This window comes from Tachypleus tridentatus, chromosome 1 (genome assembly GCF_004210375.1).
Source record: "Tachypleus tridentatus isolate NWPU-2018 chromosome 1, ASM421037v1, whole genome shotgun sequence".
Lineage (NCBI taxonomy): Eukaryota > Metazoa > Arthropoda > Merostomata > Xiphosura > Limulidae > Tachypleus > Tachypleus tridentatus.
This window is the reverse complement of record NC_134825.1, coordinates 180,219,396-180,240,475: the sequence shown is the minus strand read 5'-3', so window position 1 is coordinate 180,240,475 and position 21,080 is coordinate 180,219,396. Positions and strand designations below refer to the sequence as shown.

The following is a 21,080-nucleotide window of genomic DNA, read 5'->3' as shown; positions in this document are numbered from 1 at the left end:
AAAACAGAGTATGTACGTTCTAAATGTTTAATAACCAAAACAAAGTATGTACGTTTTGGATGTTTAATAACCAAAACAAAGTATGTAAGTTCTGAATGTTTAATAACCAAAACAAAGTATGTACGTTCTGAATGTGTAATAGCCAAAACAAAGTATGTACGTTCTGAATGTTTAATTTCATATGAAAAGGTATCCTTTTCAGGTCTGTGTATGCGTGTAAATAGCTACATCTATATAAATTGGGACAGGTCAGCATCCACTGGTTTCAACACATTCAAGATATTCAAGAAACTATTCATCTCTCTGGTAGTATATGCTGGAACTAAAAGTCCCCAGGAGCACATATTGGAACTATTATCCCTATTAACACACATAAAACAATCTATCCACAGTGGCATATTTTAGAAGAATCTGTCCTTTAGGCACTGTGTTCAACTGTTTGCTTATTACGTCACAGGTTGTGCGACCAATATTGTCTTCCCCTCTTCCCTCTTGGCCTCCATCTTACAGATAACCACTGACACTGTCACAGCTAAAGAGCTCTTGGCAATTACCTCAGTTGGTGGACTGCAGATTGGAGTCCCGTCTCTTATTAATTTTCATTTCTTGAGAAAACTGAAAGACGTGTCACTGTTCAAAATGCATCAGAATCACAAAGTGGGAATGATGACATCACTCACGTGAAACATTACGTCAAGAAGACTAAACTAATTACATAATGATATATGTAATTATGGGAGATTATAATACTATCGTTTTATCAGGAATAAACACATTAACAGATTGATATTACCTTGATCTTATGTTATAATATTGTTGTTTTATCAGGAATAAACACAAACAGATTGATATTACCTTGATCTTAGGTTGTAATATTGTTGTTTTATCAGCAATAAACATATTAACAGATTGATATTACCTTGATCTTAGGTTATAATATTGTTGTTTTATCAGGAATAAACACATTAACAGATTGATATTACCTTGATCTTAGGTTATAATATTGTTGTTTTATCAGGAATAAACACATTAATAGATTGATAGTACCTTCATCTTAGGTTATAATATTGTTGTTTTATCAGGAATGAACACATTAACAGATTGATATTACCTTGATCTTAGGTTATAAATTGTTGTTTTATCAGGAATAAACACATTAACAAATTGATATTACCTTGATCTTAGGTTATAATATTGTTGTTTTATCAGGAATAAACACAAACAGATTAATATTACCTTGATCCTTCTTCTGGTTAGCTTGGTATTGGAGCTGTTTAATTCTCTTCAAGAGCGCGTGCCGCCTGACGTCAAGCTTACGTCTCTGTACTCTGTTCTCTTCTAACAAAAGGGTTAGCTGTTCTCCTAGAATCACAGGAGATCGAGACCTTATAACAACTAATTATATGCGTAACACCGTAAAGTGTTTGAGTTTCACTTTTAAACATAAAAGTAAATATCAAATTTATGTTTCTGACTATTTGCTGTGGATAATTTTTACTGTTATAATATGCATTAGAAGTATTGGAACTTACGTATTTGTTGGAGGGATCTGGGGTAGTAATGATCTTACGTGCCGTGACAGAGACATAACAAATAGAGAAAAGTATAAATATTTTGCGTCTTGTAAATTTGAGGGTACGTTATAAATACAACACACTTGAAAAATTGTAGACTCATTTATGGCCAGTAAAATGTATCAGTAAGAGAGATTCATCCTTTCGTATCAAACATGAAGTGATACAAGTAAGTTCACATTTTACGTCACCGTGGTGCAGTTAGCGTCATATTTAAACGTGGCCTACAACTGTCTGTGTGTAATTGTTCTTCAGATATATTAACATTACGAAAATAAATACGTATCATAGTGTGTAAAAACCAAGTAGTATCAACAGTTGTTTATATAACGAAAATAATCAACAGTTGTTTATATAACTAGTAGTATCAATAGTGGTTTGTATATCTCGTAGTATCAACTGTTGTTTGTATAACTAGTAGTGTCAACAGTTGTATACATAACTAGTAGTGTCAACAGTTGTATACATAACTAGTAGTGTCAACAGTTGTATATATAACTAGTAGTATCAATAGTGGTTTGTATATCTCGTAGTATCAACTGTTGTTTGTATAACTAGTAGTGTCAACAGTTGTATATATAACTAGTAGTGTCAACAGTGGTTTGTATATCTCCTAGTATCAACTGTTGTTTGTATAACTAGTAGTGTCAACAGTTGTATATATAACTAGTAGTATCAATTGTGGTTTGTATATCTCGTAGTATCAACTGTTGTTTGTATAACTAGTAGTGTCAACAGTTGTATACATAACTAGTAGTGTCAACAGTTGTATATATAACTAGTAGTATCAATAGTGGTTTGTATATCTCGTAGTATCAACTGTTGTTTGTATAACTAGTAGTGTCAACAGTTGTATATATAACTAGTAGTATCAATTGTGGTTTGTATATCTCGTAGTATCAACTGTTGTTTGTATAACTAGTAGTGTCAACAGTTGTATACATAACTAGTAGTGTCAACAGTTGTATAAATAACTAGTAGTGTCAACAGTGGTTTGTATATCTCGTAGTATCAACTGTTGTTTGTATAACTAGTAGTGTCAACAGTTGTATATATAACTAGTAGTATCAATTGTGGTTTGTATATCTCGTAGTATCAACTGTTGTTTGTATAACTAGTAGTGTCAACAGTTGTATATATAACTAGTAGTGTCAACAGTGGTTTGTATATCTCGTAGTATCAACTGTTGTTTGTATAACTAGTAGTGTCAACAGTTGTATATATAACTAGTAGTGTCAACAGTAGTTTGTATATCTCGTAGTATCAACTGTTGTTTGTATAACTAGTAGTGTCAACAGTTGTATATATAGCTAGTAATGTCAACAGTGGTTTGTATATCTCGTAGTATCAACTGTTGTTTGTATCTAGTAGTGTCAACAGATGTATATATAACTAGTAGTGTCAACAGTGGTTTGTATATCTCGTAGTATCAACTGTTATTTGTATAACTAGTAGTGTCAACAGTTGTATACATAACTAGTAGTGTCAACAGTTGTATACATAACTAGTAGTGTCAACGTTTCGACCTTCTTCGGTCATCGTAAGGTTCACAAAAAAAAGAGGTTACTGACCGGTAGCTAACCTCGTGTTTGAAGGCGTTGTGTTATTGAGTGTAGGAATGTAGAGGGCGTGCTTTATTTTGGGTTTGAGTTGTTGTATAAGTAAGGCTTCTTTAATTTTTGCGTTTATTTATGTTTGTTTCTTTATTTAGTATTTGAGTGTTTTCTATGAACCGAGACCATCAACTGGCATGCTGCATTAAACCAGAGATTTACGGACTTATACAACGAAACATAAACCAAATCAATACTAAAAACGACAGTGACAAAAAGATCTGCCACAACAAAAAACAAGAGAAACTAAGATGCAAACAACAGAAAAGACTCCAAAACAACAAACCGTTGACTAACCTCATAATTAACAGATCCGACCGACAATTAAACACAGACGAGATACATCTACTTAACAAAGGACTCAACTTTGCAATAGCACCTAGGTACATTTCAACCATAGAAATCAAAACATGTTTAGAAGATCTAGCCAGGAGACTTGTGATACTTTCTACAGAAAACAACCAACAGGAAGAAGACAACTTAGACGATTATATTGACATTCAACAGCCAAACTTCCTAGACAAAAATTACTAGTTAATATTTTCCAGAAACAGTTAAAAACAACATCTTAAACGATTTTATCAAAGAATTTTCTCACAAAACCATCAACATAATTTCACAAAACAGAAAGCTGAAAAATAACCTTACAAAAAGAGAAATTAATTTCATTGAAAACCTAAAACAAGACAAAAACATAAAAATTCTGAAAGCAGATAAAGGTAACGCTATAGTCAAAATAAACACGAATGAATACATCCAAAAAATGAAGAACATCCTAACAGACACGAACAAATTTAAACCAATACACACAAATATTGAGTTTCCAGTCTGGTCTAGAATTGAATATTTTATCCACAATCAAAGTCCACGACGAAAAATTAGGTCTAGCATGACCAGGTGGTTAAGGCACTCGACTCTTAATCCGAGGATCGCGGTTTTGAATCCCCGTCGCACGAAACATGCTCGCCCTTTCAGCCGTGGGGTCGTTATAATGTGACGGTCAATCCCACTATTCGTTTGTAAAAGTGTAGCCCAAGAGTCGGCTGTGGGTGGTGATGATTAGCTGCAATCCCTTTAGTTTTACACTGCTAAATTAGGGACGGCTAGCGCAGATAGCTCGAGTAGCTTTGCGCGAAATTCAAAACAAACAAACGACCAATAATGTCCACATATGAATCGTTTAATTACAATTATATCATTTCTTAACCGCAAAATTACAAGAACCGATAGACAACTTAAAACAGGAATCCACCGAAAAATCACACATACTGGACTATACATTCCTTGGGACTCAGCACATGAAACAAAATAAAAACTCAACATACTAAAAAAAGCAAATAAACACAGCCATACAACTATGTTCACCAGATAACATTAACGACGAATTAGACAAAATAAAACAATACTTCATCAACATCAATAAGTTTCCTCCACAAACCGTAGAAAACATTATACACACACACCTAGACAGAAAGCAAAATCAACCAATTAAAGTAAATATATCTCACGAATCAAAAAATCACGAAACCATATACTGCTGCATACCATATATTCCTGACATCAGAAGAAAAATAACCAATATTTTGCAAAAACTAGTAACAAAATATGACATTCCAGTTAATACCAAATTTATTCAAAAACCAGGCACAAAACTGAGATCTATACTATGTAAAAACTACACTGACAAACACCATACCAACATTATTTATAAAATACAATGTGATAACTGCCACGACTTCTATATTGGAGAAACAAGTAGTAAAATGAAAACCAGATTCAAAGAACATAAAAAGCCACTTTCACACGTTTTCGAACACTGCAAAGCAAATAAACACAACATAACCATAGAAAACACTCAAATACTAAATAAAGAAAGAAACATAAACAAACGCAAAATTAAAGAAGCCTTTATACCTATATTAATAAATGTATCCAACATCTAAGCTCGCCCTCTATATTCCTACACACAATAACACAACCGCCTTCAAACATGTGGTCATGTACCGGTCAGTAACCTTTTCTTTCTTTGTGAACCTGACGATGACCGAAGAAGGTAGAAACGTTGTTCGCTCCTCTATTAGTGCCTCTCCTAACCATACTAACCGTTGTTAAGTGTATTAGTATCAACAGTTGTTTATATAACTAGTAGTATCAATAGTCGAAGCAAATTCACAACGAGTATTATAATAATAAAACGATGTAATAAGAAACACACATCCCTACAACATAAGACAACTGTCTAGTTTGAAGACACTTACTAGATCTGTGTGACTCTTCGTCTTCTAATGATAAGGTGGAAGTTGTCTGGTAAACTCTTTTGGTTCCCTCCATTTTGTTTTTTTCCGTCGTGTCAAGTCTAGCCAGGCCCTGCCCATCTGATCGAGATCTTCTCAGTCTGAAATTTCCAGTAGCCTCCTTCCTTCTAGTTATTCCCCAACCAGATCCCGGTTCCTGAATCCTACCTCGTTTTGATCCAACAGAACGATCATAAATATATTCCCACCTTCCTCTTGTTCTCGAAATATCACCAGTTTCTTGTGGCTTTCCACGCTGCGTCTGTGAAAGTTTCTCAAAATAAGAGTTCCTTCCACGTTTTGTCTTCCTATTTTTGTTGTCCCATCCTTTATTATGTCCATCTGCTGTCCAACCAAGCCTTTCTCCTGGACTATCATCAATTCTAGAAATATTTCCTTTGGACGAACCATGTTGCTTATTTATTTCAGGTTGTCGTAGATTAGGGTCCAAATTGACAATATTTTTAAGAGTACGTTTAGACTTACTCTGGATTCCGTTTAACATTTCATGACTAATGCCTGCTTCTTTTTTCTTGCGTCTTCTTTCGACTTCCAAATCATGATGCTTGACGTCTTTATTGGATGGAATATTTTCTCCAAATAATCCTCCTTGTTTGCTGTCTTTAGGTACATCTCCAAACGTATTTCCACTTTTTACTGTGTAAATAAATTCGGCTTCTGTTCCCGCAGTTCCAAATCTATTTTGTAAAGGACCTTCCTGTTTTGATGTTACATCCACGTTCTTAAGAGCATGTTTATTTGTGTCTATTGTATCTTCTGTGTCATCACTATTCACATACCCACTTAATGTTTTTATAGTTTCTGATCCATCACCAAATAACTGTTCTCCTCTTTCTCTTGTAGTTTCTGATCCATCACCAAATAACTGTTCTCCTGTTTCTCTTGTAGTTTCTGATCCATCACCAAATAACTGTTCTCCTGTTTCTCTTGTAGTTTCTGATCCATCACCAAATAACTGTTCTCCTGTTTCTCTTGTAGTTTCTGATCCATCACCAAATAACTGTTCTCCTGTTTCTCTTGTAGTTTCTGATCCATCACCAAATAACTGTTCTCCTCTTTCTCTTGTAGTTTCTGATCCATCACCAAATAACTGTTCTCCTGTTTCTCTTGTAGTTTCTGATCCATCACCAAATAACTGTTCTCCTGTTTCTCTTGTAGTTTCTGATCCATCACCAAATAACTGTTCTCCTCTTTCTCTTGTAGTTTCTGATCCATCACCAAATAACTGTTCTCCTGTTTCTCTTGTAGTTTCTGATCCATCACCAAATAACTGTTCTCCTGTTTCTCTTGTAGTTTCTGATCCATCCCCAAATAACTGTTCTCCTGTTTCTCTTGTAGTTTCTGATCCATCACCAAATAATTGTTCTCCTTTTTCTCTTGTAGTTTCTGATCCATTACCAAATAACTGTTCTCCTGTTTCTCTTGTAGTGTCTGATCCATCACCAAATAACTGTTCTCCTGTTTCTTTTGTAGTTTCTGATCCATTACCATGTAATTGTTCTTCTGTTTCTCTTGTAGTTTCTGATCCACCACCAAATAACTGTTCTCCTGTTTCTGTTGTAGTTTCTGATCCAGTACCAAATAACTGTTCTCCTTCTACTCTTATATCTTCAGATCCACCACCAAATAACTGTTCTCCTGTTCCTCTTGTAGTTTCTGATCCAGTACCAAATAACTCTTCTCCTGTTTCTTTTGTAGTGTCTGATCCATCACCAAATAACTTTTCTCCTTCTAACCTTTTAGTTTCTGATCCATCACCATATAACTGTTCTCCTCCTACTCTTGTAGTGTCTGATCCATCACCAAATAACTGTTCTTCTGTTTCTCTTGTAGTTTCTGATCCATTACCAAGTAACTGTTCTCCTGTTTCTCTTGTAGTGTCTGATCCATCACCAAATAACTGTTCTCCTGTTTCTTTTGTAGATTCTACTCCATCACCAAATAACTGTTCTCCTTCTACTCTTGTAGTTTCTGATCCATTACCAAGTAACTGTTCTCCTGTTTCTCTTGTAGTTTCTGATCCATTACCAAATAACTGTTCTCCTTCTACTCTTATAGTTTCTGATCCATTACCAAATAACTGTTCTTCTGTTTCTCTTGTAGTTGCTGATCCATTACCAAATAACTGTTCTTCCGTTTCTCTTGTAGTTGCTGATCCATTACCAAATAATTGTTCTCCTTCTACCCTTTTAGTTTCTGATCCATCACCAAATAACTGTTCTTCTGTTTCTCTTGGGGTTTGTGATGCAACACCAAATAACTGTTGTACTTCTACTCTTGTAGAGTCTGATCCATTACCAAATAACTCTCCTCCTGTTTCTCTTGTAGTTTCTGATCCATCAACAAATAACTGTTCTCCTGTTTCTCTTGTAGTTTCTGATTCATTACCAAGTATCTGTTCTCCTGTTTCTCTTGTAGTTTGTGACGTATCACCTAATAACTGCTCTCCTTCTGCTCTTTTAGTTTCTGATCCATCACCAAATAACTGTTCTCCTGTTTCTTTTGTAGTTTCTTCTCCATTACCAAATAACTGTTCTCCTTCTACTCTTGTAGTTTGTGATGTATCACCTAATAACTGCTCTCCTTCTGCTCTTTTAGTTTCTGATCCATCACCAAATAATTGTTCTTTTGTTTCTCCTGTAGTTGCTGATCCATCATGAAATACTTTTTCTCCAGTAGTTTCTGATCCATCATCAAATACTTGTTCTCCTGATTCTCTTGTAGTTTCTGATCCATCCCCAAATAACTTTTCTCCTTCTACCCTTTTAGTTTCTAATCCATCACCAAATAACTGTTCTCCTGTTTCTCTTGTAGTTTCTGATGAATCAGCAAATAATTGTTCTTCTGTTTCTCTAGTGGTTGCTGATCCACCACGAAATATCATTTCTCCTGTTTCTCTTGTAGTTTCTGATCCATCACCAAATAACTGTTCTCCTTCTACTCTTATAGCTTCAGATCCATCACCGAATAACTGTTCTCCTGTTTCTCTTGTAGTTTCTGATCCATTACCAAATAACTGTTCTCCTTCTACTCCAATAGCTTCAGATCCATCACCAAATAACTGTTCTCCTTCTACTCTTGAAGTATGTGATCCATCACCTAATAATTGCTCTCCTTCTACTCTTTTAGTTTCTGATCCATTACCAAATAATTGTTCTTCTGTTTCTCTTGTAGTGTTTGATCCATCACCAAATAACTGTTCTCCTGTTTCTTTTGTAGTTTCTGATCCATTACCAAGTAACTGTTCTCCAGTTGCTCCTGTAGTGTCTGATCCATCACCAAATAACTGTTCTCCTGTTTCTTTTGTAGTTTCTTCTCCATTACCAAATAACTGTTCTCCTTCTATTCTTGTAGTTTGTGATGTATCATCTAATAAGTGCTCTCCGTCTGCTCTTTTAGTTTCTGATCCATCACCAAATAATTGTTCTTCTGTTTCTCTTGTAGTTGCTGATCCATCATGAAATAACTTTTCTCCTGTAGTTTCTGATCCATCACCAAATACTTGTTCTCCTGATTCTCTTGTAGTTTCTGATCCATCACCAAATAACTTTTCTCCTTCTACCATTTTAGTTTCTAATCCATCACCAAATAACTGTTCTCTTGTTTTTGTTGTAGTTGCTGATCCATCACCAAATAACTGTTCTCTTGTTTTTGTTGTAGTTGCTGATCCACCACGAAACATCTTTTCTCCTGTTTCTCTTGTAGTTTCTGATCCATCACCAAATAACTGTTCTCCTTCTACTCTTATAGCTTCAGATCCATCACCGAATAACTGTTCTCTTGTTTCTCTTGCAATTTTTGATCCATCACCAAATAACTTTTCTCCTGTTTCTCTTGTAGTTTCTGATCCATTACCAAATAACTGTTCTCCTGTTTCTCTTATAGCTTCAGATCCATCACCAAATACTTGTTCTCCTGTTTCTTTTGTAGTTTTTTCTCCATTACCAAATAACTGTTCTCCTTCTACTCTTGTAGTTTGTGATGTATCACTTAATAACTGCTCTCCTTCTGCTCTTTTAGTTTCTGATCCATCACTAAATAATTGTTCTCCTTTTACTCTTGAAGTTTGTGATCCATCACCAAATAACTCTTCTCCTGTTTCTCTTGTAGTTTCTGATCCATTACCAAGTAACTGTTCTCCTGTTTCTCTTGTAGTTTCTTCTCCATTACCAAATAACTGTTTTCCTTCTACTCCTATAGCTTCAGATCCATCACCAAATAACTGCTCTCCTTCTGCTCTTTTAGTTTCTGATCCATCACCAAATAATTGTTCTTCTGTTTCTCTTGTAGTTGCTGATCCATCATGAAATAACTTTTCTCCTGTAGTTTCTGATCCATCACTAAATACTTGTTCTCCTGATTCTCTTGTAGTTTCTGATCCATCACCAAATAACTTTTCTCCTTCTACCCATTTAGTTTCTAATCCATCACCAAATAACTGTTCTCCTGTTTCTCTTGTAGTTTCTGATGCATCAGCAAATAATTGTTCTTCTGTTTCTCTTGTAGTTGCTGATCCACCACGAAATATCTTTTCTCCTGTTTCTCTTGTAGTTTCTGATCCATCACTAAATAACTGTTCTCCTTCTACTCTTATAGCTTCAGATCCATCACCAAATAACTGTTCTCCTTCTACTCCAATAGCTTCAGATCCATCACCAAATAACTGTTCTCCTTTTACTCTTGTTGTTTGTGATCCATCACCTAATAACTGTTCTCCTGTTTCTCTTGTAGTTTCTGATCCATCACCAAATAACTGTTCTCCTTCTACTCTTGTAGTTTATGATCCATCACCTAATAATTGCTCTCCTTCTACTCTCGTAGAGTCTGATCCATCCCCAAATAACTGTTCTCCTGTTTCTCTTGTAGTTTCTGATCCATCACCAAATAATTGTTCTCCTTTTTCTCTTGTAGTTTCTGATCCATTACCAAATAACTGTTCTCCTGTTTCTCTTGTAGTTTCTGATCCATCACCAAATAACTGTTCTCCTTCTACTCTTGTAGTTTGTGATCCATCACCTAATAATTGCTCTCCTTCTACTCTCGTAGAGTCTGATCCATCACCAAATAACTGTTCTCCTGTTTCTGTTGTAGTTTCTGATTTCTCGTCAAAACCACTTTCTTTTGCTTCGTTTCCAATAGCTAATCCATCAGTAAGTCCATTTTCTTCTTTTGTCTTTTTTCTAATGTCTGGACTATCACCAAATTCATCTTCTGATACATAACCACGTCTACCTTCTATCCCTGTCCCAAAATCTGATCTCTCACCAACACCACCTTCTTTTGAAATTTCAGAGTTACTGGCCATTTCACGTGCTTGTCCATCTTTTATAGTTGTTGGTACATCACCATATCCAACTCCAGTTTCTCTTACATTTTCTGATAAATCTGTAAAGAATCGCTCTTCAATTTTTCCACTATCTAGTTTATCATCAAAGCCACCATTTTCTTCTTCTTTTCTAATATCTGGATCATCAATGAATCCACTTTCTTCTATTCTGCTTATCCTTTCTGTTTTGTAACTAAATATATTTTCGTCTGCTTCCTTTGCAAATTCTGATTTATCTCCAAATCCACGTCCTTCTGCTTCGCTTGTAACATCAACCTCACCTTTCTTAGTTCTTTTTACGTGTCCTAATTCATTATCCAAACCACTTTGTTCCTCTGTCATCACAACTCCAGATCCAGTTTCTCGTGTTTCTGTATCATGATGCTTTAAAATCTCATCGTTTTCTCCAATACTTGACTTATTTCCTTCTGTTATGTTATCTGTTCCCACACTGTCTGTCTGTGTTGTTGTTTCACCAAGTTCCTTCACACACACTTCAATTCTTATTCGACCTCGTTTATTTTCTTCAGGGTATTTTCCAGGACTAGTCTTTAAGTTTTCGTTTCCAGGAGCACTTAGAGCCACTTCTGATTCTTGCTTCTCATCATCACGATGGTGATATAATCCTGAGATATCATTTTCAACCAATTTTTCAGTCACATAATGTACTTCTTTTGGCACCTCTTCACTGTTGCTTGTAAGCTTCCTACTTCTTGTTTCAGTTCTCTTTTCTCGGGTCACGGTTTGCTTTATAGCATAGCCATTAGATCCTTTCTCCTTGACTGACCAAGTAATATCACTTTCCACATCTGTAATCTTTGGGTTTGGTTCTGTGGGAGTACTGTTATGGCTTGCTTCATCTTTTGTACCATCCTCAGTTAGGTCATAAGGTATTCCTTCTGAGTTATTATTCTCAATCCATTCTTCGTGATACTCGGTCACAAAGGTCATCGATCCGTCAGGTTCGTTGTTTCTGTCATTTGGTTCCTCATCAGCAGTACTTGAAACTTTCTTACTTCTCTCGGTTACTGTTTTTGTAACAATGTAACTATCTTTATATCCATCTTCCTCTGATGTCAGATTGCGCTCTTGAACCAAATCTGCTCCATTCTCTACTTCTGGGTCATTTTCTTTACCTTCTATAAACTTAACCATTTCGCGAATGTCATCATTAGACATATTTCTTCCATCGGAATCAAGAAGTTTAATACTAGTTTTTTCAATAACAAACTTATCATTTGTGTTTCCAGAAGACGATCCTCTGGCACTGTCCACAATAGATTGTTCTTTAACAGACTTGTCTAAACTGCTACTCTGGGCCAGTCTTTTCTGTTTTCGGTTCTTACGTTTCTCACTACTTTTTACTCGTTGTCTGTTCGGTGAAGAACCTTCTACTATTTCTTTCTTGTTAGTTTCATCACATTCAGATATTTCTTTTATTGGTTGTGTTCCACTGTTTCTAAGGTTTTGGTTTGTAGATTGAGACTTCAGATCGACATTTTCCTTTCTATTAGAAGAAAGTCCATGGTGTTTACCCCTTATTTCAGTTCGTTTCTCTCTTTTATCCAATCTTGTTTTGCCTTTCATATCTTCTACATCGCTGTATTCTCCTCGGTTCCGGTATTCAAAATGGCGTCCTTTACTGTTCAAGATGTCTCGTTCTTCCGTTTCTTCGTCTTTTACTCTTGAAACCAAAATAAATAAATACATTTATTTTAAAATATTTTGATGTTACTCCAATCTTTGAATCCAAGAGAAGAAAATTAAAATCAAAGAGAATATTATGTGATACATGAAGACGAATTCGGTTACTAAATAGATGTATATCTGGTTATTATAAAGCTATATATCTGGTATTTAAATAGGAATATATCTGATTCTTAAATATTATATATTTTGCTATTAAATATATATATATGTAGTTATTAAATAAATATATATCTGGTTATTAAATAGATATATACTTGGTTATTAAATAGATATATACTTGGTTATTAAATATATATAGATATATCGTTATGAAATAGATATATCTAGCTATTAAATACATGCGTATTTGGTTATTAAATACATATATACTTGGTTATTAAATATATATATAATTCGTTATGAAATAGATATATATCTGGCTAGTAAATACATATATATACTTACAACGGACTTTGTTGTACATAAACAGATAGTATTATATCTAGCTAGTAAATACATATATATACTTACAACGGACTTTGTTGTACATAAACAGATAGTATTATATCTAGCTAGTAAATACATATATATACTTACAACGGACTTTGTTGTACATAAACAGATAGTATTATATCTGGCTAGTAAATACATATATATACTTACAACGGACTTTGTTGTACATAAACAGATAGTATTATATCTGGCTAGTAAATACATATATATACTTTTACAACGGACTTTGTTGTACATAAACAGATAGTATTATATCTGGCTAGTAAATACATATATATACTTACAACGGACTTTGTTGTACATAAACAGATAGTATTATATCTGGCTAGTAAATACATATATATACTTACAACGGACTTTGTTGTACATAAACAGATAGATATATATCTAGCTAGTAAATACATATATATACTTACAACGGACTTTGTTGTACATAAACAGATAGTATTCTATCTGGCTAGTAAATACATATATATACTTACAACGGACTTTGTTGTACATAAACAGATAAATAAACAGATAGTATTATATCTGGCTAGTAAATACATATATATACTTACAACGGACTTTGTTGTACATAAACAGATAGTATTATATCTGGCTAGTAAATACATATATATACTTACAACGGACTTTGTTTATTTCCTTTAATTTCCTCTGAACCGTGACGAAAATCTGAAGTACTTCTCGTACCACCTATTACACGCCTGGTTCTCCGTTTCGAGGCTTTCCATTCCATATCAGAACAGGCTATATCTTCAGTAGCGAAATTTGTATGTTGTTCAGTTTTCAACGATGTGATAGTGTTCGAATGAATAGAACTATTACAGTCTACTGAGTATAAACATACATACAGTTACAGTTCTAGAACTATTACAGTCTACTGAGTATAAACATACATACAGTTACAGTTCTAGAACTATTACAGTTTACTGAGTATAAACATACATACAGTTACAGTTCTAGAACTATTACAGTCTACTGAGTATAAACATACATACAGTTACAGTTCTAGAACTATTACAGTCTACTGAGTATAAACATACATACAGTTACAGTTCTAGAACTATTACAGTCTACTGAGTATAAACATACATACAGTTACAGTTCTAGAACTATTACAGTCCACTGAGTATAAACATACATACAGTTACAGTTCTAGAACTATTACAGTCTACTGAGTATAAACATACATACAGTTCGAGTTCTAGAACTATTACAGTCTACTGAGTATAAACATACATACAGTTCGAGTTCTAGAACTATTACAGTCTACCGAGTATAAACATACATACAGTTACAGTTCTAGAACTATTAAAACAACCCAGTATAAAGTTACATACAGTTTTAGTTGTGGAACAGTTACAATCTACAAAGTATGAAGATAAATATAATTAATTATAGTTGTGGAACAATTACAGTCTACCAAGTATAAAGACAGATACATTTATAGTTACAGTCTACTAAGTAAGAAGCTACATACAACTATGGTTCAAGAAGTAATACAGTATACTGAGTATAAACCTACACACAGTTATAGTTCTAGAAGTATTACAGTCTACTTAGTATAAAGCTACATACACTTATAGTTCTAGAAGTATTACAGTCTACTGAGTATAAACATACATACAGTTACAGTTCTAGAACTATTACAGTCTACTGAGTATAAACATACATACAGTTACAGTTCTAGAACTATTACAGTTTACTGAGTATAAACATACATACAGTTACAGTTCTAGAACTATTACAGTCTGCTGAGTATAAACATACATACAGTTACAGTTCTAGAACTATTACAGTCTACTGAGTATAAACATACATACAGTTACAGTTCTAGAACTATTACAGTCTACTGAGTATAAACATACATACAGTTACAGTTCTAGAACTATTACAGTCTGCTGAGTATAAACATACATACAGTTACAGTTCTAGAACTATTACAGTTTACTGAGTATAAACATACATACACTTACAGTTCTAGAACTATTACAAACAACCCAGTATAAAGTTACATACAGTTATAGTTGTGGAACAGTTACAATCTACAAAGTATGAAGATAAATATAATTATAGTTGTGGAACAATTACAGTCTACCAAGTATAAAGACAGATACATTTATAGTTACAGTCTACTAAGTAAGAAGCTACATACAATTATGGTTGTTGAACAATTACAGTCTACTAAGTGAGAAGCTACATACAACTATGGTTGTTGAACAATTAGAGCCTACTGAGTATAAACCTACATACATTTATAGTTCAAGAAGTAATACAGTATACTTAGTATAAAGCTACATACAGTTATAGTTCTAGAAGTATTACAGTCTACTTAGTATAAAGCTACATACAGTTATAGTTCTAAAAGTATTACAGTCTACTTAGTATAAAGCTACATACAGTTATAGTTCTAGAAGTATTACAGTCTACTTAGTATAAAGCTACATGCAGTTATAGTTCTAGAAGTATTACAGTCTACTTAGTATAAACCTACATACATTTATAGTTCTACAAGTATTACAGTCTACTTAGTATAAACCTACATACATTTATAGTTCAAGAAGTAATACAGTATACTTAGTATAAAGCTACATACAGTTATAGTTCTAGAAGTATTACAGCCTACTTAGTATAAAGCTACATACAGTTATAGTTCTAGAAGTATTACAGTATACTTAGTATAAAGCTACATACAGTTATAGTTCTAGAAGTATTACAGTCTACTTAGTATAAAGCTACATACAGTTATGGTTCTTGAACAATTACAGCTCTACTTAGTATAAAACTACATACAGTTATAGTTCTAGAAGTATTACAGTCTACTTAGTATAAAACTACATACAGTTATAGTTCTAGAAGTATCACAGTCTACTTAGTATAAAGCTACATACAGTTATAGTTCTAGAAGTATTATAGTCTACTTAGTATAAAGCTACATACAGTTATAGTACTAGAAGTATTACAGTCTACTTAGTATAAAGCTACATACAGTTATAGTTCTAGAAGTATTACAGTCTACTTAGTATAAAGCTACATACAGTTATAGTTCTAGAAGTATTACAGTCTACTTAGTATAAAGCTACATGCAGTTGTAGTTCTAGAAGTATTACAGTCTACTTAGTATAAAGCCACATACAGTTATAGTTCTAGAAGTATTACAGTCTACTTAGTATAAAGCTACATACAGTTATAGTTCTAGAAGTATTACAGTCTACTTAGTATAAAGCTACATACAGTTATAGTTCTAGAAGTATTACAGTCTACTTAGTATAAAGCTACATACAGTTATAGTTCTAGAAGTATTACAGTCTACTTAGTATAAAGCTACATACAGTTATAGTTCTAGAAGTATTACAGTCTACTTAGTATAAAGCTACATACAGTTATAGTTCTAGAAGTATTACAGTCTACTTAGTATAAAGCTACATACAGTTATAGTTCTAGAAGTATTACAGTCTACTTAGTATAAAGCTACATACAGTTATAGTTCTAGAAGTATTACAGTCTACTTAGTATAAAGCTACATACAGTTATAGTTCTAGAAGTATTACAGTCTACTTAGTGTAATCATACATACAGTTATAGTTCCAGAAGTATTACAGTCTACTTAGTATAAAGCTACATACAGTTATAGTTCTAGAAGTATTACAGTCTACTTAGTATAAAACTACATACGTTTATAGTTCAAGAAGTATTACAGTCTACTTAGTATAAAGCTACATACAGTTATAGTTCTAGAAGTATTACAGTCTACTTAGTATAAAGTTACATACAGTTAGAGTTCTAGAAGTATCACAGTCTACTTAGTATAAAGCTGCATACAGTTATAGTTCTAGAAGTATTACAGTCTACTTAGTATAAAGCTACATACAGTTATAGTTCTAGAAGTATTACAGTCTACTTAGTATAAAGCTACATACAGTTATAGTTCTAGAAGTAATACAGTCTACTTAGTATAAAGCTACATACAGTTATAGTTCTAGAAGTATTACAGTCTACTTAGTATAAAGCTACATACAGTTATAGTTCTAGAAGTATTACACTCTACTTAGTATAAAGCTACATAGAGTTATAGTTCTAGAAGTAATACAGTCTACTTAGTACAAAGCTACATACAGTTATAGTTCTAGAAGTAATACAGTCTACTTAGTATAAAACTACATACAGTTGTTGTTACACACCTGTACTTCTGTGACTTTTATTGTGTGTTTTATCTTCTCCACTTTCTTCTTCTGGTGAACAGTTAGGGTTACCAATGTAACTTCCTTCTTTCAAGTAGATCTCAGGTTCAGAAACCTTCAAAGGTCAAAATTCCATCCATAAAGGTATATATAAGGTATATAAAAGGTATATATAAGAAAGCGATTTCAATCTCTATTTCATTTGTTCATTACTGCTACTTTAACTAGTTCGTTGTTATAAAACCTTTAACTGTTTTCAACTAGCGATCTAAACAATCTATTAATATTAAGAAAGTAATGTTATCGTTTATTGTTGTTTCCAGATACCATTACCAGCGATTCAGATTTGAAGCGACCAATCGAAATCGACAATAAATCTTCTCGCATAGCTATCAGAACGACTGCAATATGGGCAGTTTGACTTCAACTTCTGAGAGAACAATCGATGCCAAAAAACACGAAAGGGAAAAAAAATTAAAACTCAATTTGAGTAAAAAGCGAAGAACATCGATTAGAGTCACTATGACGCAACAGCTTACCCTGTATTATACCGATAAAACCAGGAGATATGACAACAGCTTATCCTGTATTATACTGATAAAACCAGGAGACATGACAACAGCTTACCCTGTATTATACCGATAAAACCAGGAGATATGACAACAGCTTATCCTGTATTATACCGATAAAACCAGGAGATATGACAACAGCTTATCCTGTATTATACCGATAAAACCAGGAGATATGACAACAGCTTACCCTGTATTATACCGATAAAACCAGGAGATATGACAACAGCTACCCTGTATTATACCGATAAAACCAGGCGATATGACAACAGCTTACCCTGTATTATACCGATAAAACCAGGAGATATGAGAACAGCTTACCCTGTATTATACCGATAAAACCAGGCGATATGAGTTATAGAACTACAAACAAAAGAACCTCTGGTTCTGATGAAAACCAGGAGATATGAGTTACAGAACTATAAACAGAAGAACCTCTGATTCTGATAAAAACAAGAGACATGAGTTATAAACAACTATATGGTTTTATACAGGATATTAAACCTGTACTGACAATGGTTTCACATAGGATCTTAAACCTATAGCAACTGTGGTTTTATACAGGATCTTAAACCTATAGCAACTGTGGTTTTATACAGGATCTTAAACCTATAGCAACTGTGGTTTTATACAGGATATTAAACCTATAGCAACTGTGGTTTTATACAGGATTTTAAACCTATAGCAACTGTGGTTTTATACAGAATATTAAACCTATAGCAACTGTGGTTTTATACAGAATATTAAACCTATACCAACAATAGTTTCGTACAGAATATTAAACCTATAACAACAATGGTTTCGTACAGAATATTAAACCTATACCAACAATGGTTTCGTACAGAATATTAAAGCTATACCAACAATGGTTTCGTACAGAATATTAAACCTATACCAACAATGGTTTCGTACAGAATATTAAACCTATACCAACAATGGTTTCGTACAGAATATTAAACCTATACCAACAATGGTTTCGTACAGAATATTAAACCTATAACAACAATGGTTTCGTACAGAATATTAAACCTATACCAACAATGGTATCGTACAGAATATTAAACCTATAACAACAATGGTTTCGTACAGAATATTAAACCTATACCAACAATGGTTTCGTACAGAATATTAAACCTATACCAACAATGGTTTCGTACAGAATATTAAACCTATAACAACAATGGTTTCGTACAGAATATTAAACCTATACCAACAATGGTTTCGTACAGAATATTAAACCTATACCAACAATGGTTTCGTACAGAATATTAAACCTATACCAACAATGGTTTCGTACAGAATATTAAACCTATACCAACAATGGTTTCGTACAGAATATTAAACGTATACTAACAATGGTTTCGTATAGAATATTAAACCTATACCAACAATGGTTTCGTACAGAATATTAAACCTATACCAACAATGGTTTTGTACAGAATATTAAACCTATACCAACATTCTGAATATAGCTGAACAACTATATTTACACACTGCGAACTATTTTACTACAGAGAGACTTCATTTGTAAGTTGTTTTTTTTTAGTTTATTTTACTTTAGTTTTGTCAACCGAGCCTCATGTGTTATTAAAATGTGCTTCAAATGTTCCAGTTTTGTCTTTGTACTTAATATGAGCTCATTACTATAGTTATTAAGGGCTGATATAAGACTGTAAAATTCTGTGAGTTACTGGACCAGGCCGAATACGTTAGGAAAATTACGTCTATGATTATCAGAGATATCTCTACAGTTAAATTTAACTATGACCCCTTACACATTCATATATCCAGTAATACCAAAATGTCTTAGTTTCATGACATTAATATACCCAGTAATACCAAAATGTCTTAGTTTCATGACATTCATATACCCAGTAATACCAAAATGTCTTAGTTTCATGACATTCATATACTCAGGAATACCAAAATGTCTTAGTTTCATGACATTCATATACTCAGGAATACGAAAATGCTTTAGTTACATGACCTTGAGATGTCACTTGTTAGTTTTGTAAAGAACCAATACTTTTCTTTCATATGTTACTTCAAATGTCATCTGTTACATAGAAGGCTAAGGTTCATGTTCCTGAGTTTTGCTAACTATTACACAACAGGTTAACGTTTATGTTACTGACTTTTGTAAGCTGTCACACAGAAAACCAGAGAGAAAAACACAACAAATAATAAATAACAAACAATTAAAGAAATATATATATATATAAAATAAAACTTACTACTGGTGGCATATAATATTTGGCTTTCAAATCTTTTTCTTGCTGAGGAGTTACCTGGAAGAACAGACAAGTAAAATTATTTTACTAAAAAAAACTTTTTTACCGTATAGGAATTAGTACTGAGACACAAGTGTATTGGTATAAAACATGCAAGAAGACTGGTAGTTAACACTAGGGGTTTGAAACAATAATTCATCAGAAAAATATTTCTTAAAAAATACATCTTTTCTAATTCTTGTTATATAATCGAATATACATTCAACGTTTCATACGGTTGATTTATCAAAGATAATAACAGAATAATACAAACAATGCTTTTATTGAACAAATGAATTATTTTACAACATATAAATATAATTATATATAAATATAACAATAGTTTTACTAAACACTGTTGACACTAACAATATAGGACCTATATCATAAAAATAGTTTCACTGAACAATAACAAATCTACTTATAAAACAACACTAACCTGTGTGAAATTCCGTCCGACACTTCTTAAGAAAACGTAATTTTCAGGAACAACGTCGAAGCCTAATTGACTACTAATAATCTTCCTTAAGTCGGTGAGTCGAGCTGATGCTAACACTCTGTCATAACAGATAGTATAGAAATCATCACACATTCAACATCTGAGTATGATGCTTTTTATGTTAGGAAAACTTGCATCATTAGAATAGATTTATAACAGAATAAATTCTACTATTTAATGGTATAGTGAAAGCATTTTACTCTCTGTAGCTGTCCTGGTTCTATGGGCACTTATAATAACTAATAAAAATAACTTGACTAGGTTCTACATCCAATGATGTTTCACTGCTATTGGTACACTGGTGATTTGTTCCTTACTGAACAGGTTCTACATCCAAAGATGTTTCACTGCTATTGGTACACTGGTGATTTGTTCATTACTGAACAGGTTCTACATCTAAAGATGTTTCTCTGTTATTGGTACACTGGTGATTTGTTCCTTACTGAACAGGTCCTACATCTAAAGATGTTTCACTGTTATTGGTACATTGGTTATTTGTTCCTTACTGGACATGTTCTACATCTAAAG

At 33.2% G+C, this 21,080-nt stretch overlaps 1 protein-coding gene across 1 annotated transcript in view; it reads right to left on the bottom strand.

The window, feature by feature from the left end:
- The window catches only part of LOC143231762 (uncharacterized), a 38,606-nt gene extending 28,328 nt beyond the window's left edge, over positions 1–10,278 (bottom strand). The window contains exons 1-2 of the mRNA XM_076466406.1: positions 5,446–10,278; positions 1,237–1,362 (exon numbers count right to left, since the gene is read on the bottom strand). Of these exons, the coding sequence (XP_076322521.1) occupies positions 1,237–1,362; positions 5,446–9,184 (3,865 nt within the window). The 5' untranslated portion in view covers positions 9,185–10,278. The remainder of the gene's footprint in view (positions 1–1,236; positions 1,363–5,445) is intronic.
- Between the last annotated feature and the right edge of the window lie 10,802 nt (positions 10,279–21,080).